Consider the following 23,470-nt stretch of genomic DNA (forward strand, 5'->3'; position numbering starts at 1 on the left):
CCCCAAGTGTCTGGCAGTGTAGACATACCTTAAGCAGCTGAGGCATTAAATTGGAAGAACTGGTGCTTGCGCTGCCAGAGAAGCTTGGGGCTGTTGGAAGTAGGGAGCCTAGGCTGGTGGCTGAGATGTGGGTGGTGGTGTGATGGACCATGTTGCTCCAGGGCAGTATTTGCCCCATCCTCGCCATAGACTCAACTACTGTAATAAAAAGCATTTGTATGTCTCATTACACAGGGGTTTGTCCATACCAAATTATATCTGCCGTCTTACCTCACTAAGTCTAGGGACATTCTTCCATAGGGCAGAGCACTAACAGAGAAGTATAAAAATTCAGGACTGGAAGGGAGCTCAGTAGGTCGTCCAATCCCCTGCACTGAGGCAGGACTAAGAATTACTATTCTAGACCATCCCTGACAAGTGTTTGTCTAACCTGTTCTTAAAAACCTCCAATGATGAAGATTCCACAGCCTTCTTAGGTAACTTGTTCCTGTGCTTAACAACCCTCAAGAAGCTTTTCCTAATGTCTAACTTAAATCTCGCTTGCTGCAATTTAAGCCCCTTACGTCTCGTCCTGTCCTCAGTGATCAGTTGTTCACCCTTCACTTTTTATAGCAACCTTTTACTTACTTGAATACTGCGATAGAATCATAGGACTGGAAGAGATCTCGATGTCACCTAGTCCAGTCCCCTGAAATCAAGGCAGGACCAAGCATCATGTCTTCCCTCCCTGGCCCCGCCCAGTGTTCTCTTCTCCAGGTTAACCTGGATTTGTTTAATCTTTGCTCATAAGATGTTTTCTAGACCTTTAATCATTTTGGCTGCTCTCCTCTGGGCTTCCTCCAATTTATCCACCTCTTTTCTGAAGTGTGGCACTCGGAACTGGACACAGTACTCCCTTTGAGGCCTAGGCAGCACTGAGTAGAGTGGAAGAATTAGTCTGTCTTGCTTAAACACTTCCACTAAAACACCCCAGAATATGTGTGTGTGTGTGTGTGGGGGGGGGGGGGTTGTTTTTTGTTTGTACCAGTGTTATGCTTTTGACTTGTATTTAGTTTGCAATCCGCTATAAGCCCCAGATTCTTTTCTGCACGACTCCTTCTTAGGAAGTCATTTCCCATCTTGAATTTGTGCCATCAATTAATCCTTCCTAAGTGGAGTACATGATTTGCTACTGGTCAAATCCAGGCTGGCGAGCTGTGGTGGGATCCTGGCAACAATGGCTGAGCTAATGGTTCAGGAGCCAGTGCTGAGGGCACCTGCCAGGATAACTTCAAGGATCAGCATGCCTGTTCTTCCTGCCCTGTATAATGTGTGCAGGAGAGCTGGGCACCTAGTATCAGGCACATAGGGCAGCTGGCTGGAAACAAGGAGGCCAACCAGAATGATGAGACCAGTCAGTAAGTGCTCCATGGTCCACAGTTTGAGAACTGCTGCTGTAGCTTGATCACTTTAAAACGAATGCCTGCCTCCAGGCAAATGGCTGATTTTTTTTTTGGCTAAATCTCAGACAGAATGGGGGCAGGAATAGGGGAAAACACTGTTCTGCATGAAAAATAGAGTGTGTGTGTGTGGGGGGGGGGGGAAATGCGCCATCTCTTAAGAGCTGGATTGTCCCGTCTCAGAAAAATCTGCTGGAGCAAGACTGAGGGGAAGGAGAATCTTCACAGTAATTTCCCATATAATCTGTCAGGCTGGGCCTGGCTTGCTCAGTGCTGAACCCACCCACAGCCTCGCTGATCTTGAGGGAGCTGCAGGAAGGCACTGACACCTTCCCTCCCCCCCATTGCTACCCTATGCCCCCATCCCCTATTAAGAACTGTGTAATCCAGAAGCCATTTGAAGGGCACAATAACTTTATTGGTTTAACAAACTGCTGAACAGTGTTATGCTGTTCGCTGGTGGGTAGTGCTCTGTATACTACCCATCTACATATGCGCACAGATGTACAGCAGTCATCTATGTATAACACAGTCCTCGGAGCCACAGCAGAGATGCTCCAATGGATTTGCATCACCAGAGGTTCTCCCTGGCCCATCGGTGACTGCCGGTTGCAAAAATCCACAATGGATGGAGCTGAGACACTATCTGAGGGAGGCTCTGAGTTACTACAGAGAATTCTTTTCCAGGTATCTGCCTGGTGAGTCTTGCCCACATGCTCAGGGCCTAACTGATCACCATATCTGGGGTTGGGAAGGAATTTTCCCTTGGATCAGACTGGCAGACACTCTGCGGGTTTTTCCCTCTTCCTTTGCAGCATAGCTCACTGCAGGGTTAAACTAGTGTACATGCTTAATTATCTGTAACTGAAGGCTTTAAAGCACGATCTGAGGATTCAGTAACTCAGCCAGAGGTTAGAGGTCTATTGCAGGAGTGGGTGAGTGAGGTTCTGTGGCCTGCATTGTGCAGGAGGTCAGACTAGATGATCACGATGGTACCTTCTGACCTTCAAGTCTGAGTCGGAGACCCTGAAATAGCTGCTGCTTCGGACTGTTACCTTTTCCAGGTAGCCGGCAGAGTGGGGTGGGTTTAGCTGTGGCCTGGTCTACGCTTACCTTGAAATTCAGCGGCAGTCGATGGGAGCTACGCAGTACTCCTCCCCTACGCGGCGTCTTCGCTATGCTGCGCTGACGGGAAATGCGTTCCCATTGATGGAGTGCTACACAACTTGAGGGGTTGGTTTTAACATGTTGGGTTTTCACTGACCACTCAATCGATCCAGGTAGATCGATCTGATGGCGGCGAGTGAAGAGGTACCCTCACTGACCTCACTCCCAGCCCGCCTACTCCTTTCATGGGCCAGCCAGTCATTCTCTCTCCGCCATACAGATCCTCAGACCTATAGAGCTGGGGTTGGGGGAGACTGGCCAGTGCCATGAAGGCAACAGAGTATCAACACACAGACAGGATCAGAGCCATGGGCTATCTAGTCCAGTAGCCTGTCTCTAACAGTGGCCAGCATCAGATGTCTCAGAGGAAGGTATAAAAGCCCTCCAACAGCACCCAGATGTGGGATAGCCTTCCCCACATTAAGCCTCCTCTGCGTATGTAATAGTTAGAGAATGGCTGAGGCACGAGATCTAATATCACTGCCAAAGTTTGTGTTGTCATTATAATGGATATTGCTAGGTATTCTTTTTTGTCTATAGAAATGTCCAGTCTCTTTTTGATCCTTGGCGTTGCTGACCTCCTGTGGCAATGAGTTCCACTGTCTAATTGCACAGGCAGTGTGGGGGAGGGGGAGAGATCAGCATGTGTGAATTTGGATGTGTTCCTGGGTGAGGGGGATAATTTTCACTTCACGAACTGGGCAAAAATCACTTCTTGATACAGTTACTGTAGGTGGCAGCATATTTTTTTTTACTCAAATGGAATAATATGGTATGGGGGGGTGATTTTTTATTTTACTGAACTTTATTCTGCTGAATGCTAAAACACATACCTAATGGCAATACTTTTTTAAAGTAATGAAATATTTACTGCCTGGAGCCCTCAGCACTAGTACAGTATGTTTTTTCTGCAGTTCAGTAAATTATAGATATACTAAGAATCAAATTGATGCTTCCAGATCATGTTAATCCAAACAACCCTTTATGCTTTTTAATCTCACATTTGTTTTCCATTCCCATGCACATAATTATCAAGGCATCTATTAGGCACCATAAATAAACCTAGGCCCTAAAATTTGTCTCCAGACTCCACATATATTGAATGACTTCAGGGCATATCATTTCTCGGCAGAAACTCATGTTTCTACCACTCTCTCCTGGCCTTTGGTAGAGCCCCTTAAAGGAAAACTGCAGTGATAGCTAAATAAACATTTGCTAAGTGAGAACATTTATTGAAATAAATGTACATCGGTAGTTAGAAATAGCTGGCACAGTTCCAGTATCTGCATAACATGAAGGGTACTGGGTATCTTTCTGTCACTTGCCTAGGTAACTTTTTTTATTCTTTTTTTTTTAAAACTCATTTACCTAATCTCAGACTATTTAAGTGAACAGTTAGTTATTGGGGAAGTGTGGTCCAGTAGTTTAGAGTGCTAGCCACAGATGTGAGGAACCCATTTTCAATTCCTAGATCTGCCACAGATGTGCATCTGATGTGGGGCAAATCTTAGGCTCAGATCTTCAAAGGCATTAGGTACATAACTCCCATTGAGAGGATCTGGGCCTTCTCTCTCAGTGGCTCATCACCAGTCTATGAAATGGGGATAACACCTGTCTTCTGCCAACAGGAATGTTATACATCAAGGCTAAATGGAGGTGCTCTGACATGATAGCCCCTATCGCCATCTACATACAACAACTAATCTAACAGAGTTAAGTAACATTCAGGCTGCAGGGCTAAGCTCAAAAGCCAGGCCATGTGACAGTTAAGGTCGAATGCTACATTTAAATCTTTCATTTTATGAAATACAATGTAGTCTTTCATTAGGTGACTGTATGGTCGGAACACAGGACTGGGAGTCAGGACTCTTGGCCTTTGGTCCTGGTGTTGCCACTGGTCTGCTTTATCAAATTATGTAACCAATTTTTGCCATGGCTTGTCTGTCGGTGTGTAATTCATTATATTATGCCTCCTGTACAAAGGCCACAAATCGATCAGAGCCTGATCCTGTGAGTGATACGCTCGTGCCTAGGATGCTGTTTGCATAAACTCTGCTATTCATTTTCACAGCAGAGCTTATCCCTGGCCCAAGGTGATCAACTTCTAAGAGTGCAATGTATGGTCACATCAGCCTGGGTTTCTAATGACCACCAGTTTGATGGCTATCAAGCCATGCATACAGTGTCTCAGAAATGTAGGGTTGGAAGAGATGTTGAGAGGTCATCTCATCCATGACCCCCAACAGATGCAGGAGCAAGAAACCGATCTTTGACAGGTGTTTGTCTACATTTTTCTTCAAAACTTCCAGTGACAGGGCTTCCACAACCTGCCTTGTAAACCTAGTCCAGTGCTTAACTCTCCTTTCAGGTAGAAAGTTTTTTTCCTAATATTGAACCTAAATCTCCCTTGCTGCAGATTGAGCCCATTACTTCTTGACCAACCTTCAGTGGACATGAACAACTGAGCCCCATCCTCCTTATAATAGCCCTAAACATATTTAAAGACTGTTACTGACTCCCCACCTCAGTCATCTTGTCCCAAGACTAAACATACCCAGTGTTTAACCTTTCCTCCTATGGCAGGTTTTCGAAACCTTCTATTAGTTTTTGTTGCTCTCCTGTCCACCTCTTTCCTAAAGCATGGCACCCAAAACTGGACACCGTATTCCAGCTGAGGTCTTACCAAGGCCAAGTAGTCTGACAACTATTTCCCGTGACTCATCTGCGTTACGTGATCGGAGAGTTAGCTCTTCAGTAACATAAATAGATAAAAATACTTAGAGGCCGCAGTGGAGTTCAGGGCTATTCCCAATAAGAGACAGCCCTTGCTCCCAAAGACATTACAGTCTTAATAGACAAGGCAGACCATGGATGGGAAGGAAGTAGAGGGACAGGGACCTACCTGAGGTCTCTCTGCAGATCTCCAGAATCCCAGTCCAGTGTTATATCCACCAGACAACACTGCTTCTTTCGTATAAAGAAAAGTCCCCATCCTGATTAGTACTTTTTGGTGACCTGGATGGCTGCCTTAACAGAAATGCTAAGGCTTACTGGAAATAGAAACTGAATAGCTCTCACCCCTTACAGGTAGCTCCTCCAGGTCAGGATTGAGGTCTGTTGGTGGGATGATATAGCTCATAGAGCTTTACCTGTTGGGCTGACAATTCCTGCCTTTGCACCACCACTAAAGTTCATTAGAAAAATGCTAAAGGGGGCAGAAAATGCCTTCCTCGTGCTGTATATGGAACCAAACTGCTAGATATCCCTCCCATAGCTTCCATTTTTCTGTTCCTCTTTACAGCACTGAGTCCTGTTGTAAAAAGTTATTTCCTTTTGTTCTCTCCTCTCTTGCAGACCTGTTCTCAGATCCTCAGTTGTACATGCTGAACCAGCAATGTATTATATTGCTGCCAGGAGCACCAAAGGGTGACTCTGCAGTGGCAGATGTGGAAGACAGAGCCTGGAAAAGGTACTAGAGGGTTTTAGGAGCAAGGAAACTAGATCTGGATGTATTATTCTGTCCCATAGAGGCAGGTTGTGGCTAGTGCAGCAAACCATCTGTCTCCCTCTACTCTTCACCACCTCACTTTGTATCTTTCTCCTTCACGTGAAGAGCTGTCTGCTCTTGTATGTTCCTATATGCAGAAGATGAGTAGACAGGGTTTGTCACTTATCTTGTTGGCTGCTTTAAAGATCGAAGGCTTGATGTCCTCCCTCCCCCTGTTGCCGTACATGCAAGTTGCATCAAGGGGAGGATTGCTGTGCCCAGAGGAAGATTCTTCACTGGAGGAGGGAAGGCTGAGCTTACACCATTGCCCTCCACCCAGGACCCATCATGGGGGGGCAGCCAATTCTACTGAGTTCAGGGCATCTCAGTTCATCTCCTGGCTGCTCTCCATGTGGGTCCTGCCATGGAGTGGGACTTGCGGGGAGTACCTTGTGCTGCAACACGTCACTCTGGGCTGCCTTTCCACAAGTGGCGGGGGGGCCCTGCTGGAGTCCCCAAAGGTGGAATATTTTAGGGACAAATGAAGATTCATCTGAGGACGGTGTGGCCCCTGGAAACCTCCCCCCCCTCCCGATTGCTGGAGTAAATCATGTGTTCAGATGTGTTCTGCAGGTTTCAGTGGAGAAGGACTTCTCCTCTGTGCAGTATGCCACATCCTGTCAGGCTGCTGTATCCTTCATGACTGTCTTTCCCCCTCCCCACTCCATGCCATGTGTTGGTGGGTGGCTGGTTCCTAAAGCTCCATGGATGTGGAGCTGTCTGCCCTCCCTAACCCTTCCTGCTCATAGTCCCTAAAGTACTGGCAGGTCTGTGCATGACTCTGCCACTGACCTTGGGCAAGTCCCTGCCCCACATCTGTGAGGTTAACGATGCTGGCTTACCATTCTAAAGGGAGAGCTGTGATAAATCAGCATATAAATGCTAATAATTCTCCTTCTGTGCTCTTACCTGTGTGCGAGTATAGCCTAGTGGATAGCACACGGGGCTAGAAATCAGGAGACTTGGGTTTAATTCCTGGCTATGCCACTAGCCTGCAGAGTGACCTGGAACAACTCTGTGTGCTTCAGTTTCCTCTTCTGTAAAAATGCAGGTGATTATGCTGACTCCCATTATAAAATGCATTGACAGCTTCTGATGAAAAGTGCATACAAGAGCTAGACGGCGAGATTATAATCTGCCTGACCATGAACCAATCCTCTCTAGATTGTTGCACTTCTTGCTTAAATGTGATCAGCCAGATCCCATAGCTGGTGGAAAGCCTGCATAGCCCCACTGCTGTCAATGCCACCACAGTTTATGCCTGCTGAGGACCTGGCTTGAGTTGTGGGGGGTTTTTAATTTAAGAAGTTGAAGAGAAGCAAATCACATTAGGGAAAAAGTGCAGAAAGCAGCTTTTCAGTCTGTTTAGTTGTTTCTTTCCAGCTGGATCATTCTCTAATGTGGAGCATTAATTGGAAAATAACAGCATTCCATCCTTCTCTTAGAAAATCAATATGCATTCTTCCCCCCCCTCCCCCTCCACTCCCACCCCCTTCTGGGTGAATCCATTACAGAGGTGTTTTTGGACATGGGAATAAATGTGACTCTCAACAGCTTTCCACTTAAACCAGAATAATGAGGAGAGGTGTCAAAGCTGCATTCCTTCCCCTTCCATGTTTGCTGAGCGTTCCAGGCCCGCAGCTGCTTCTTGAGTCGTTGCAAGGAATAAACATTGCATGCTTTTGAATTGGCACAGGCTGGTGCATCAATAGCGCAATTTGGCAGGAGCTATGTTGCCACGCACATCGCAACAGTGACAGCTTTGCAATGGTTCCTCCATAAGCGGATGTCACTGCACTCTCTCTCCTGCCCAAAGAAGCTAGACGAGGGAGCAAAGGAAATAGAAGAGAAAGTACAAAAAGGGGGAATATGAGCAAAGGGCATCCTATTTTACAGAAGACTCATGGTAAACAGGCAATAATTCTAGTAACATAGTATCATACAGTTTTGTTCAGATCCCCACAGGATCTAATTAAAAGTTTGTTGACCACCAACCAATCAAGATAATTATGCTGCTTGCTCCATTGTACAGAGTATACTGTAATAAGGTGGGAGTTTTGCGGTGTTGTGACCTACATGGTAAATCTCTCCGCTCCATTTTATTTTTTGCTTCCTCTTGGAAGCTGCAAAGGAACAAATTAGATCAAGTAGGATAACTTGTTGGCGGTAGGAGTTCAGCAGCACAGATGTTAAGGGGAGGCAGAACATCCCATGCGTGTCAAGATTTTCTGCAGAATAACTGTGAGGATTTGAAATCCTGCTAGGAGAATTTTCCTGCAGAGCAAGGAGCCATATAAAAAATTTAAATGAGCTAAGTGACTGCTCAGAGTTTTGAATCCAGAAAGCAACTCCTCCTATGAGGAAAGGAGACACACTGGAGAAGTTATATACAGTGGTTGCTATGAAGTCAGCATTTGCTGTGAGTTACCTACTGGTGGTATGTGAGATCCTGCATTCTTCTCTACACTCTAGACTAGGAGAAAACAGCCATAGCTCAAGATAACACTGTTAGGTTTATCACGGAAGGTTATGCTGCATTATGTGTTGGAAGGATCTGATCATGGCATCAGTAGACCATAAATGAGCTGAATTCAAGCTCTTGTCTAAACTGGGAAAATTAGGTAATCTTCCAACATGACCATTAGGAGTCATGTTAACTCACAGGATGTTAAAAATGACTTTGAACTATGCACCCAAAGGCAAATCCTGTTTCATATCCTGAGAGTTAACACATTCTAATACAATGCAATTTTCAAGTATAGAGAAGGCCTAGACTTGGAGTTGGACTGGGATAAACCTTTACAAATACAGGAGGCAAAATGTTTCTCATCTACTAGGACTTATTAGGAGACCACAAAAGGCAGTTTGTTTTTTGTGCTTTTCTTATATCCATATTTCATTTCTCAAATTTTGTAAATAACTGGATTATTTTGCATTTCATGAAATTGTATCTAAATGATCTCCTAATCTTATAGATCATAGAATTATAGGGTTAGAAAGGACCAGCAAGTCACCTAGTATATGTACAGTACATTCTGTTTGTGAATGGCCTGGGGGGCAATAACGGGCCATTCAGAAAAATTAAGTGCTATTTTGAGCTGCTGTTTCACAGGGGGAGCACTCTATGGCTATGGAGAAGTAGGATTTTTGGAACAAAGGAATTTGGATTACTGGCATTACACTGTGTAAAAATTAAATATAAATGTAAACATAGATCATGGGTAAAATTCTGGTCCCAATTAAATTGACAGGAGTTTTTCCATTGACTTCAATGGGGCTAAGATGTCAACCTATATATAGTGTGTGGAACAAGAGAATGATAGAATGGTCTAAAAGTTTACATTTGGGATAACTGAATTAGTTAGATGAATTAGTTAGATGCACAGCTATAGACTGGGGACCGACGAGCTGGGCAGCAGCTCTGCAGAAAAGGACCTGGGGGTAACAGTGGATAAAAAGCTGGATATGAGTCAGCAGTGTGCCCTGGTTGTCAAGAAGGCCAATGGCATATTGGGCTGCATTAGGAGGGGCATTGCTAGCAGGTCACGGGAAGTGATTATTCCCCTCTATTCGGCATTGGTGAGGCCGCATTTAGAATATTGTGTCCAGTTTTGGGCCCCCCAATACAAAAAGGATGTGGACAAGTTGGAGAGAGTCCAGCGGAGGGCAACAAAAATGATTAGGGGGCTGGAGCACAGGACTTATGAGGAGAGGCTGAGGGAACTGGGCTTGTTTAGTCTGCAAAAGAGAAGAGTGAGGGGGGATTTGATAGCGGCCTTTAACTACCTGAAAGGGGGTTCTAGGGAGGATGGGGCTAGGCTGTTCTCGGTGGTGGCAGATGACAGAACAAGGAGCAACGGTCTCAAGTTGCAGGGAGGGAGGTCTAGGTTGGACATTAGGAAAAAGTTTTTTACTAGGAGGGTGGTGAAGCACTGGAATGGGTTACCTAGGGAGGTGGTGGAATCTCCATCCTTAGAGGTTTTTAAGCTGCGGCTTGACAAAGCCCTGGTTGGGATGATATAGCAGAGGTTAGTCCTGCTTTGAGCAGGGGGTTGGACTAGATGACCTCCTGAGGTCCCTTCCAACTCTAATATTCTATGATTCTATGAATTCCTTTCCCCATCTATGCTATGCAGACAAAATGTAAATTTCTTGAACATTGAAACTAGACTTAAGGGGTTTCATGCATTAAATGGAGGCCTTGAGGTGCCATCATTGTGAGTGGGTGGTTTGTTTGGTTTTTTTTAAATGGCTTCATGGAGATGGCAAGTCAACAATGAATAGAAGGGGACCTGAAATACTACTGGGCGTAAAATAAAGCTGTCATGCCCCTAGTGCTTGGTGGAGTGGGCTCAAAAGCAGCCTTCCTCCCCTCCCCATCATTCACTGATCTCTTCCTACTTCGAAAGATATAACCGCAGACTAGAAGAGAAATTATTTTCGGATTTATCTTTCTCACAGTGCACACTGTTTGCCCATCTATTAGTTTGGTCCTAGAATAAAAAAAACACGCAACCAGAGCAGGCTCATCTTCAATTAGCCTCAGGGGTCTCTCTTTTTTTATCTCCTGCTCTCCTCTCCCCTTCCCCTCCACCTCTCAATAAAATGAGAATGAAAGACTTTTTTTTTTAAGCAGAAACTTTATTTTGCTCCTAGAACTTTTAGTTGGTGCCTGCTCTGGACAATGAGAAATTCAATGGAACGCACGGGGGCGGGGGAGCATCTGTAATGATGACAAACTAGCATTCACAGGCCATTAAATCTTTAATCTTTTTCTCCATCATTATTCTCTTGCCTCTATTAAATTCTTCCAGAGTCAAGTTAAGAGCTAAAGGTGACAGTGATAGACAAGAATTTTTATTGTCTTGTCAATACAAATAAACCCACAGCTGATAAGTCAGACTACTTCTTCAAGGAGGACTAAAATTCAGTGATCTCTCCCCCCCCCCCCCAAAAAAAAAAAAAAAAAAAAGGCAGGGAGAATGAATATGCATTTTAGGCAGATTTATGTTACTCCCGTGGTCTGCATACAGAAGCTGCTTTGAATGATATTTACTAGTGCCAGAAAGCTATCCTCCACATTTGACTTGCATGTTTCAAAATGCAGGGAAGGGAAAGGCAGAGTGGCCTAGAAGGAAATAAAAGGTAGTAGCAAAACCTTGCTGGAGAGGGCCCAGCAGCAGGTGAAATGTGGTTGGCTGAAAACAACTTTTTAATGTAAGCAAATCTGAGAATGGATTTGTGCATGGCCGGTGTGGCAGAGAGGAGCATGTGGGCAGTCTGGGTTAGAGCAGGCAAACTCCCGAACAATGAATAAACCTTTGGAGAAACCATGGGGGAGAAAACTGAAAGCCTGAACACCTGCAAAGGGAGGCAATACTGGGAGGCACATGGTGGTAGATAGGGCATGGGCCTTGATCTTAGGAGAGCTGTGTCTTAGTCCCGCATCTGCCACTGGCCTGCTATGACCTCAGGCAGGTCAGTGCCTCACATTTTGCCTCTGTTTCCTCCTACCTTTTATCTGTCTTGTTTGTTTTGACTGTAAGTGCTGTGGGTCAGGGATTGTCTTATGTGCGATGCAGCCTGGCACAATGCACTCTAGACACTGCCACAACACATACCACGTTTTCAAGGTGGTTTTTGAAGCTTCCTAGATGGCCAACCACTGTAAAGGGAAACTGTTAACTGTGAATTTCAGCAGGAAGATTCATGTCAAGCAGCCACTCAACAGTCATGAGAGGAGATCTGGGAGTGAAATGCCCAGGTGGGACCGTTAGAGGGGCTGTGTGAGTGGAGGTAGAATCCTGGAAGCTTTAATGCAGCCATGCTGACTCAGCAACTGGGGGTGACAGGAGAGCCAGGGATCAAAGAGGAAATAAATGTGAGCTCTGAGGGACAGGGGAGGAAAAGCACCTCTGAATTCAAAGTAAAGGTGAATCAGCAGAGATGGCCTGGGCTAGAATTTCAATAGAGCTCAGCACCCAGCAATTCCCTTTTAGACACCTAAATGAAGTGGCCAGCAGCTCCCATAGATCTCAGTCAGAGCTGTTGGATGACCAGCATTAAGTGCCTAAATGGAAGCCGAGTGCTCTTAAACACCGAGCACCGACAGTGGGTGTGGACCACTTCTCTGGCCCTATAAGCAAAAGCTTTTCTGTAATGCACCTAACACCCCAATCTCAGGCTTTACCTGCAAGCTGATGCTAAATTGCACATCTCTGAGGGGTTTGCAAAATAAAAATGTAGTTAAATTATAAATCAACACGTCTACACTGTTTTGAGATTACCTTAAACCCCAGCCTTTCCGGCAGACCGCAAGAAGGGGGAGTTAAATATTAACAGCAAGGGCTTTTAGTTCTGTATGGGAACTATAGCTACTTCACATCACACTTTCAGGCTAGCATAAGCCACTGTTAATCTCCACTGATTTTTATTTTTGGAAGGGCGCTGACTTTGGATTTGAGTATTTGGAATAACAAGGGAGCTTTCGTGTTAATTAATTTGGATGAGATTATTAAAGTTAATGGTTGAAAACTGCAGAAACCTTTTTGGAAATAGGTAAATTAAATCCTATGGCAGGGAGATACCAATTGTAGATTGTTAAATTCCCAGGACTTGTTTCTAATCATTCTTGTGTACCAAATGTATTAATCCTGTCAAGTCCTGGGACCTGATTTAGATAATGCTTATATACCAAATATATTAATCCTCTGGAAAAACAATTGGGGTAGGTACATAATTTCCTTTTGCTTCTTAGAATAAAAAGCCTTGCAAATGGAGTTTTGACGTATAAGTATTGCCTGTTTCCATTTTGAGAATGGAAAGATCCGTTCATGATAACTAGGATTGAAAACTGTCAATCTTTTTACTAAGAAGCCAAAACGAACCCCCAAACCACTGTTTCTTAAATTGTGATTTGTAAATGTTAGAAGTGTGATTTCAATCCTCTTTGGAAGAGGAGTTTTGCAAATCTGAGACGGGAACATGCTACTGGTCAGTATCAAAACTCTGGGCATGGGTTGGGATTAGCTATCCTATGCCCAGTCCCCTGCTAAGAATGCTCTGCTCAGGAGGTTCTGTTTAGGCTAAGGGCCATAGCAGGCTGGATTGTGATCATACAGATATATCAAGCATTTTAGGCCTAAATTTTCACCACCAGTGTCTGTGTTTGAGGGGTTGTGGAGTAGGGGAGACTTCCAAATCCAGAAACACGGCAGGCAGCCCGACCAAATACCCTTGTTACCACCTCTTCTTTAGCAATGCAGCACTAGTAGATGTCAAGTCGAGCGGGTCTCCTTGAGCATGCTTAGCAGGAAACAGAGACTAAGAGGACAATGCGGGCCCTGCTTTGTGGTCACTGTTGTAGTGCAAATCCCCATCTTCAGCTCCACTGTCACAAGTCACACTGCTGCCAGTCACAGCAAAGGGACCAGCCCAGCTCCGTGAGTCCTGCTAATATTGGCCACAGCTGCATGAAATGAAAGAGCAAACTATTAACCCAGTTAGCTGTCCCATCACCCCTAATGGAAGCCACATGGCATTCCAACAGGAGGGATGGAATTTGTACCACTTACCCATCCACTCTGCTCCCATGGGAGGCCTTGTGTGTTGTCAAACCAGATAGCATTTGGGAGCCTGTTGGACATGGTGGTTTCGATGAGTGTTGCTAATCCCCCCTGCCCATTTTTTTTAGGCATGGCTTTTGGAGAGCAGCCTACCTAGGAATCCATTCCCTACACAGTCACCTCCCAGGTGTAAGCCACCTGTACTCTGTGCAAATCATTGTCCCCCTTTGTGACTGGTTTGCCTAACAGGACAAGAGCCTCCTATGGCTACAACCACGAGAGCTGCTCCTTAGCTCATGTAGTAGAGGGTGATTGTTTTTCTGCTGAAGAGCCTGGGTTCATAACCCACTGGCCCAGGCAGTCTTACCCTACAAGCGCTGGCATAAAGCTGCCCAGCTGAGAATGGCAAATTGTGAGGAATGGGAGGTAATAGGCTTCTATTCACAACAAAGCCCTGAATAGGAGGCCTGTCCCTATGAAATAGGGACATCGGGTCACCCTAAATGTATGCTGGGTGTATTTTAACCACTTCACTGCTGATCCTCCAATGCAGCTGCTGTGCTTCCATAGTCCACCTAAATCCATTCAGACTCAAATGTAGTACATTTACCAGTATGCCAGGGGGGTTTCTACGGGGATCATAGCAATGTAGGATTGGAAAGGACCTCATAGGTCATCTAGTCCAGTCCCCTGCACTCAGGGCAGGACTACATAATAACTAAACCATTCCTGGCAGGTGTTTGTCTAACCTGTTCTTAAAAACCTCTAGTGCCATATTCCACAATCTCCCATGGCACTTTGTTCACTGCTTAACTATCCTGATAATTCTGAAGTTTTTCCTAATGTCCAGCCTAAACCTCCCTTGCTTCCATTTCAGCCAGTGCTCCTTGTCCTATTGTCAGAGGTCAACGAGCGCAATTTTTCACCCGCCTTGTAACAACCTTCCATGTAGTTGAAAACTTTTATCATGTTCTCTCTCTCCTCCCTTCCCCCCACCCCCTATCGTCTCTTCTCCAGACTAAACAAACCCACTTTTTTCAATCTTCCCAAGAGGTCATGTTGTGTAGGCCTTTAATCAATTGCACAAGTACTATTTACAGTAAATAGAGTAAATATCTAACTACATGGAGCTTATTTATTGCCTCTATTCTGTTTAGCATAAGCCAGTCCTTATCATCTGAGTTGCACTTACATTTTCACTGCAGGCTCGTCATCTTTGGAGAAATCCCCCTTGAACTGTCCTAATTACCAGAGATAACATCTTCCTCTACAAAGCTCTCTGTACAACTACTAAACCATCCCACTACTCATTAGCATTCTCCCTGCCCCATCTTGTTACACAACCAGCGAACCATCAGGACAGCTGTGTAGGGTTTCCACCCCTGCCTATATTGCTGGCCTGCTATGTGACCTTGGGCAAATTCTTTAAACTTCTGTGCCTCAGTTTTTCCATTTGTACAACAGGGGCAATATTAGCCAACTTTTGTTATGTGCTTTGAGATCGAGAGGGAAGGAGCTGTAGAAGTGCTATATATTAATTATTACTACTGCCAGAATACATGCATAATAGTAACCATTTATATGGGAGAAATGCAAGCCTGTATAAAGTTAATTGGTTTACAGTAGATTTAGCTGGGGTCTGAGGGTTAGATGGCAGACAATTCATCATTGTTTAAGTATCACAGAGATTCTACCCAAACCTCTATTAATCCAAGTCTCACTTTATTGCGACTATTTGCAAAATTCCCCAGGCTTCCAACCGGCAACCATTTGAGTTAGATTTCTGAAATAATTATGAGTGGAACTGTAAATGTCTTAGTGAAATACTCTGCAAAAATCCTTCACACAAGAATGAGACACTTAAAAATAAATAAACTCCCTTTAAAATGAAACTGTTAAAAGGGAGAATGAACAGCTAGGAATTGCTTACGGGAGTAAACTTAAATGTATACACTCTTCAGCAACTCCTCTGTAACCTTAGAGTGTCTATAGGTCTGTACATGTGCACATATACACCCCTATATAATGTGGGTGTGTTATATATTCACCAATATATGAATGAAGTAGGAATAAATGTTACCTTCCCTTCTAACACTTCCCTGTTAAAATATCCTTATTAAATAATGCTTTGGCAAATGGTAACTTCAGACCAAAATATATATAGAAAGAAGGGGAAAACAGTCCCCTCCCTGAGAAATCGACTATTTAGAGTTAAGGGACAGCTGACTGCTAAGATGGAGATTTCTCTGGCTTCCACTGAATCAGTGCTGGGAATCCCCCTGTCATTTCGTTTCCACAATCACGTTCCTTTTCCTGACAGTATTAATGTGAGCAAATCTTTGCAATGCCTGAGCGATTTATCTGAACAGAGGGAGGCAGCTACTCTAAGTGACAATGCAGCAAAGCGCCATGACTTCCCATGTGCCCTGTGTCCTTTAAAGACGGGGAGTCTGATGCTCTACTCACCCACCTGCTGTGAACCAGGAGTAACTCCACGGAAGTTAACCCCCCCCCCCTCGGACTATCCTCTCGGACTGGGAGAAGAGCCAGGTGCTGCAAATTGGAGTTCACCCAGCCCCGCACATCCCTTTGGGGGGACATAACCACCTGCCAGAAAGAGCTAAGGAAAGCGGCTGGGGAAAGTATGCGCAGAGTTTGCCCCCTTGGGCTATGTGTGTGTCTCCGCATTGCCTTTTCAGAAGGGGGTGGGAAGTTTTCGGCAGCAGGCAGGGCTGGGGTGGTGTGGTATGAAGGATTGAGTGGGGGCTGGTCCTGCTTTGAGCAGGGGGTTGGACTAGATGATCTCCGGAGGGTCCCTTCCACCCCTCCTCTTCTACCAGCCAGCCTGGGAAATAGAGGCACAGGGGCGGGAGCAGAGGCAGAGATGGGGGGAGGGGTATAAAAGTTAGCGCGGGTCCCGCCGGCGGTGCGGGTGCGGGGTGGAGAGGAGCGGATCCGTCCCCACGTGTGAGCCGGAGCCGCCTGCTGGCGCTGTCGCGCCTGAAGTGGGACGCGGGCGGAGCCGCTGGAGTGCGGGGGAGCGGCGAGCGGGGTGACTCGCACAAGAGCCGCGGCCGGGAGCGGCATCGCCAGCCGGGCTCCCTCTCCCCCGACTCCGACTTCCAATCCGGCTCCTCCCCCGGGGGGCTGTGGCTTTTCCTTCCACCCAAAGCCTGATCAGCAGCGCCAGCCCCGGGGAGGGGGGGATTTAAAAAAAAAAAAAAAAAGGCGAGAGAGAGAGAGGCGAAATCTCCCTCCCGGCCCCCGCCTGCACCGAGTCCAGCCGCGGCTGAAACTTGCATGGAGTTGCGGCCGTGTAAACGCGGCGCCGGGCAAAGCCGCAGCCCGCCGGAGTCTCTCTCTCGCCCCGCAGCCATGGGGAAAGTACCGGGCTGGCCCCTGGCTCTGCTGGCCGGGGCCGGGCTGTTCCTCTGCACGCTGGGCTGGAGCCGGGCCGAAATCACCTGCGGCGCTTGCCGGGCCCCGCTGCAGCCGGGCCGGCTCCCGCACGTGTGGACGGGCCGCGGCGGCGGAGGAGACGGGGAGGCGGCGGCGGGGAAAGGGACCCCCGCGGCGGCCCCCCGCCGGCAGGCACAGCCGGAGCCCAGCGCTTCTCCCTGTCCAGCCGGCGGGCCAGCAGCTCCCCGGGCCGGGCCCGCCGCCTCCTCCTCCTCCTCCCCGCCGGCCAGGCGAGGCGAAGCGGGGATCCCGCCCGGGGCTGCGCCCCGCAGCCGGCTGAGAAGGAGCGGGGCTGGGCGGAGGAGAGCCCGCGGGGTCCCGGCGGTGGAGCGGGAGCAGCAGAGCCGGGAACCGGCGGCGGCGGCAGCAGCAGCGGCAGGGTCCCCGGAGCCGCCGCCGCTGGGCAAAGCCACCCGCTTCGGGCTGGAGGAGCTGAAGCTGCACAGCACCACCTTCGCGCTGACCGGGGACTCGGCTCACAACCAAGCCATGGTGCACTGGTCGGGCCACAACAGCAGCGTGAGTAGCCCCGGCGCCGGGCGGGGGGGGAATGCACCCGCAACCCGCTGGGATCCTGGGGCTCCCTCCAGCCCTTCGCGTCGGGGTTCACTCCACGGTTTGCAGCGGGGCTGGAGGGAGGGCTTCCAAGGCGCCTTTCTGCCTTAGCAAAAGTTTTTCTCTTGCACCCCCCTCCCCCCCCGAGTTTGCACCCTCGTTGCTCTTAACTTGTAAGGGAATCGGGAGATTTTTTTGGGGGGGAGAAGGGGAGTGACCGTAGAGGAGAGAGTAGTGTCATTTGTACATGGAGGCAGACCATCTCCACGTCTTCCCCAGCTTGCTGGCTAAAAGATCCGCTCCTCATCTCCTGAGCAAGACGGGCTGACCCAAGCAGGTGCAAATTGCATCGCGGAGTCGGAGTTTCCCTCTCTCCTTCCCTCCCCTTTCTCGGCTCGGCTCGGCTCGGCTCAGGTCTGCGGTAGGAAGGCTGGCCCAGTCCGTCCCATCCGCTCCCTAGGGGCGGATAGATGTCCATTTAAATCAGAACCCAACTTGAAGATCTGTGTGTGCAGTTGTTGTTTAGTTTGTCCCTGTGGTGTGTTAAAATGAGATTGTTCCTGTGTCTACGGTAACCCAGATCTTTTCCTTGTGAATAATAACAAATAGTAAGTGATTCAGTTTCCAGACCAAAAGAGTATCCCTGGCTCTCAGTGCGGAAGTTTTCTCAAGTTAACTTGAACTCTGCTTCCTCTGAGCCTTGGCTACCATAAGAACTGGAGCTGGGATTTTATACCAGGGAGAAACAGTCGCTGTTTTGCTTTCTTGTGTTTTAAATCTAATCCTGCTAATGCAGAAGTTTGGAGATCTGGCTGATTGAACGTTCAAAGTTTTGCGTCTTGTCACTTAAAGGAAGCATAGAGAATATCAATAAGAGATAAGATATGAAGCAGTCATAGCAGGGACACATTATTCTTATTATTTATCGAGGAGGAACAGTGACTCAGGCTAATATGTACCAAGGTGTTTCCATCTCTTACTCTTCGATGGAATACGATTTCTGGCTATGTTGCATGAATATATGTACTTACCCGACTTTTTTTTTTTTTTTTTAAACAGCTGAAGTAACATTTTAAAAGAATGGGCTGATCGTTATGAATTTCTTTTGCTGTGTATTGTGTTAAGGTCCTCATGAGGCCATTAGTATTAATGTACATATCATAAGCACTTCTATAAGATTCAGCCTTCAGTGAATGGACCAGTATTTTATTATCTTATCAGGAACTTTTTTAATCAAATAATTGAAACAGAAATTCTCACCATCCAGGTTTTCAGGACATTTCCACCCACCTTAACGATCAGATCTCTCACAGGTACCACTAAAATCAATCCTGCAGTTTGATCGCAGGTCTTCTAAAACTGATTGAGTTTGCCATCTTTTAAAAATGATTCATTTGTTAAGCGAGGGTTTATGACTTAAAAAGTAGGCTTTAAAGCCATCAAACATTCTGGCTTTGTGGTTCATGACATTTAGTCTTTACATTAAAAAAAGATATTTTGGTCCATTATTCTGACATGAATTGTGAAACACCACAAATCAATTTATTTTATGATGCTTTTGGTTTACAGGAGGTCAGACTAGATGATCACAAGGGGTCCCTTCTGACCTTATTATCTAAGGACATGTTTTGGGATGGGGTGTGGAAGTGCTTTGGCTAATTAGCTATGTTCTTCTCAAACAGCTGTCTGTAAGACAGGATCCTGCGAACACCTTGTTTCTGTTGTGCAGGAAGGTGCCTAGCTATCTTGTGCTATGATCCTCTCTAATCTCATATAAGAAGAGCAATATTGTGCCCCAACTAGAACTGGATGGGAGACCACTAGGGCAAACTGAAGTGATGGTGTTAATTCAGTAGGTAGCACCCTTCTTCCTAGAGCAACACAGAACCAATGTCCTAGCCTGGTGCTTGAGAGCATTCTGTTGGGTGGTGTGCTGCCTTTCAAATGAAAGGCACAATCCTGATCGTATCTGTGTGGTCAGTAAAGATCCCTTGGCTTTTTTTTTTTTTTTTTTTTTTTGCAGAAGCAGCTGTTAACCCTAATGTCCTGGCCAAATTGCAATTTGGGTAATTATATTCTTCCTACTGCAGCTTTAGTGGGATGCAATATAATTCTTCATGTTTTGTCCTAAACAGTTGTGCAAAGTGCTGCTGTTAAAGAACCTTCACACTTCACCCAGACATGGCTACGCTTCGGTGCTGGTTGTAGTGTGTGTCATTATGTACTGGGGAAGTGCTTTAGATGGAAGATCCTATAATAAATGCATTTACCTTGCCATAAACTTGCTATAGTAAATAGCACCCACTGCTACCATTCCCAGACTAATTCAGTATTTTAGAGTAAGTTTCAGTAGTTTGCTCTGTTACTTATGACACTATTGCATGAAGGTATAACATGCACAGAACACATCTAATACTTTATTTGGTTTTGGGCAGGAGAAAGGGTACACATACATAGCTTTGTATTTCAAGAACAGATGGGTCCCTTTATTTGAAGGGAATAAAGGTGCAAGATGGTAAGCCCTTTGGGACAGAGACTGACTTTTTGTTTTGTGTTTCCACAGTAGCTAGCACGGTGGAGTCCTGGTCCATTATTAGGGCGTTTAAGGGCTTCCACAAAACAAATATATAATAATAATGATGACCAAATTCATCCAGGGTGTAACTCCCTTTAAGTCAGTTGTTTTGCATCAGGGATTAATTTGGCATGTTTCTGATCCGTATTTGTACTGTTCATTGTGTCCTCTGAGGACCTGATCCATCTCCAATTGAAGTCAATGGGAGTCTTTCCATTGGCCTCAGTTGGAACTGCAGGATTGGGCCCTGGTGAAACAGGATTTGCAGAAAACCTCTTCTCCAAAAGCTTGCAGTCAAACTTCACTATATATGTCTTGCCGTCAGAGATGATTTTGAAGTAGACACACAGAAGTCGAGGATTCCTGGAAATATAGCAAACTTTAATGTTTCCTATGAGGAGCACGTTAGTTAGGAATGAATAGAGACCCCTCTTTATAACTGCGTAGTGATAAAACACAGTAAGGAGAACTCATGCTCTGTGCGGGAGGAGCACAGAGAGGTTGGGGAGATTAAATCCACGCCCCTGTACTGGGACTGGCATGCAGGACCATTGTTTGACTGCCATTCCAAGATATGAGCCATCCCCACTGAAGCTATCAGTGGTTGGCACGGAGATGCTTTCCAGAGCATTTAGGGACTGTGCAAGCCCTAAGTCCTCAATATTCCCCTCTCCTTGGGGCCACAGATGCCATATGTAGGGTGTAAGTGGGGTGATGGCTTTGTTAGTTCTCTGCCTTGCAAGTGAATTTCGCCACCAGTTTGGAACCTGCTAATGGGTGTGACCTTTTGTATTATTTTGCAGTTGTCTTGCAATTTTGCAAAAGTCTTCCAGATTTGGGGTAACAGTGTAGATATGGTGTCCCTACAGCTCCTTTGAGCCCTTTCCCAGGCTGCTGTCATCACACAGAGCTGTAGAAAATGGCAGGAGTTTGAAGGTGGAGCTACAATAAAGTGCAGGTTATTGTCCTCACACGATAGGGTGTCCCCTGGCAGAGGAGAGCTCCAAGGATAGTTTTGCTGCGGTGTCCGGGAGCTTTAGGTTGCAGATAGTTCCAACCACCCGCTCTTCAGATTGCATAGAGGCCACAGAGTTGTGGATGGTTCAAGGCTGCCTCGGGCTTGCTGTGAGTGAGTCTAGTGAATCAATTGCTTGCTGGAGAGACAGCCAGAGAACAAAGCATGGAGAGATGGGAAGTGTTGAGACGGTAACCTGGAGGTCCATGGGAAGAGAAACCTTAATACCATGCTAGAAGATCCTCCTGTGAAGGAGAGCAGCACATATCCGCAGTAATGCAGTGGTCAGATCCCCAGCAACTCATTGCTGGAGCTGGAGCAGGTGAAGAGTTAATAATAACACCCAGCACTCATCAATGGACCTGAAAGAAGATAAGTTTGTGTCCCCATTTCACAGATGATAAACTGACTTGTTCATAATCACCCAACCACCCAGGGGCAGAGATGGGAACAGAACCTGTATACTCTGGGTCCCAAGACAGTACTCCAGCCACCAGGCCATACTGCTTCTCTTCAGAGTGCTGGAAAGGCTCGGGTGCACTTCTGTGAAGTCATCCATTGGGAAGTGTCATCAGACTGCTGGACCTGGATTCTAGGTCAAACACAAAGTAGTCAGGCTGGGCCCTTTTTAATTCCATCCACTGGATAAAATCCAGGAGGCAGGTGGAATCTGCAGAGGATGCAGCCTCTGAAGATGCATTTGTAGTTGTCATGTCACTGGTCAGGTGAAGAAAATAGATATGTGGGGGAAAAAGCAAGGCCTCTTTTTATGGGAGAGTTTGTAGACAAGAGTTTGTGGTGAGACTCCACACCAGGCTTTTGTCTGATGTTGTTTGACAGGCCAAGCTGAACTACTGAAAGGCAGAACAATACTGTGATTTTTAATTCCTATTGTACAAATGACCTCGGTAGAGGACTTGTGCATTAACTGTCCTTGGAATTTACACACATCTGCTAAAGCCTATTTCATACATTCTCAAGTATAATAAGTAGAATCTTGAATTACTGGGATTCAGGTTGCCAGTAGCTTGAACTTTAATGCAGCATTGCCTTTGACTTGGAACACACTGATTTTATAATGTGTAATGTATTCCATTTTACAAACAGAAGGCATATATAAAAGAACGCATTGGTCATATGGTAAAAATCACCTTAAATTGCCGATGCACCTCTATTCAGAAGAGAAACCGAGAAGTGTTGACAAAGTTTCATTTGTTTTCTGACCATTTGATTCTTCACATGGCCCATTTGTCCATGAAATGCGTCCACTGGATGACTCAACATGAAAATACTTGCTCTTGGTGAATATTCCTCAAATACCATCCTGTCTTTGCGCACACTGAATGGCTGGTGATTATCATATTTCTTTTGGTGACTTCCTGATGCCCCTGAATGCGGGGAGGGTGATGGACTGTCATTCCCAGAATGGAGATATCACGGAGGTTGTTTCAAGGAACCTGATGATGGCCATGGAGCCCACAGTAAGCTGTTAAGTCAAGATAGCAGCTATGTCCAGTATGGATATATCTGTCTCTGGAAGCACCTGCCAAACTGATTTGGCTCACATTACCTTTCATTTGGTTACTGGGTTACAGGAAATAAGGAGCTGAAACTATAGATGAATTAATCTGAGCAAGATGTCAGCATTGAAATGTAATGTTCATTAACAGACAACAATAATAATGAGCCAGATACTGAATTACTCTGAATTACTCTTTACTCAAGCAAGCTTCTCATCAATGTCAATGAAAAGGTGCCTGTATAAAGACTGAGTGAAAACTGAAAAAGGATTTAGCTCAACCACATTATTGCCACACACAAAACATATTTATCAATCCCTGTTTTATCGTCTATTCTTTTGGCTCACACCTGCTACTCTTTATACTTCATAAAATCCTTTATTTGCACTGTAGATCTAAACAATATCGTATATATCAAGATTTCAGTGAGCGAAAATGTCAAAGTCTCCACTCAGACCTTGAATTAGGAAATTATTTTCCCCAACAAATGCACAAGTTTTTCATGTTTCCAAACAAACCAAATAGCTATAGCATTTCTTCTGTCTTTATTGTGATCCATCTATAGCTGTATTTCCTTGCGGGGGAAAAAACACAAGCTTTCAATACACAGCACCGATAATAAGACACA

The 23,470-nt window shown here is 45.9% G+C and overlaps 1 protein-coding gene and 1 long non-coding RNA gene across 3 annotated transcripts in view; both read left to right on the forward strand.

Moving 5' to 3' along the window:
- Positions 1-14,688, forward strand: part of LOC137146093 (uncharacterized) — a 33,066-nt gene extending 18,378 nt beyond the window's left edge. Inside the window, exon 3 of the long non-coding RNA XR_010917836.1 lies at positions 14,596-14,688. This is a non-coding gene — a long non-coding RNA (uncharacterized lncRNA). The remainder of the gene's footprint in view (positions 1-14,595) is intronic.
- A 1,972-nt stretch (positions 14,689-16,660) lies between these two features.
- The window catches only part of SORCS1 (sortilin related VPS10 domain containing receptor 1), a 384,379-nt gene continuing 377,569 nt past the window's right edge, over positions 16,661-23,470 (forward strand). For both annotated transcript variants that reach the window (XM_067537229.1, XM_067537228.1), the window contains exon 1: positions 16,661-17,696. In XM_067537229.1, coding sequence (XP_067393330.1) covers positions 17,019-17,696 — 678 coding nt within the window. In that variant the 5' untranslated portion in view covers positions 16,661-17,018. The remainder of the gene's footprint in view (positions 17,697-23,470) is intronic.

The sequence above is a fragment of the Emydura macquarii genome, unplaced genomic scaffold, assembly GCF_026122565.2.
Source record: "Emydura macquarii macquarii isolate MOO-44397 ecotype Brisbane River unplaced genomic scaffold, CSIRO-AGI_Emac_v2 contig_3692, whole genome shotgun sequence".
Taxonomy (NCBI): domain Eukaryota; kingdom Metazoa; phylum Chordata; order Testudines; family Chelidae; genus Emydura; species Emydura macquarii.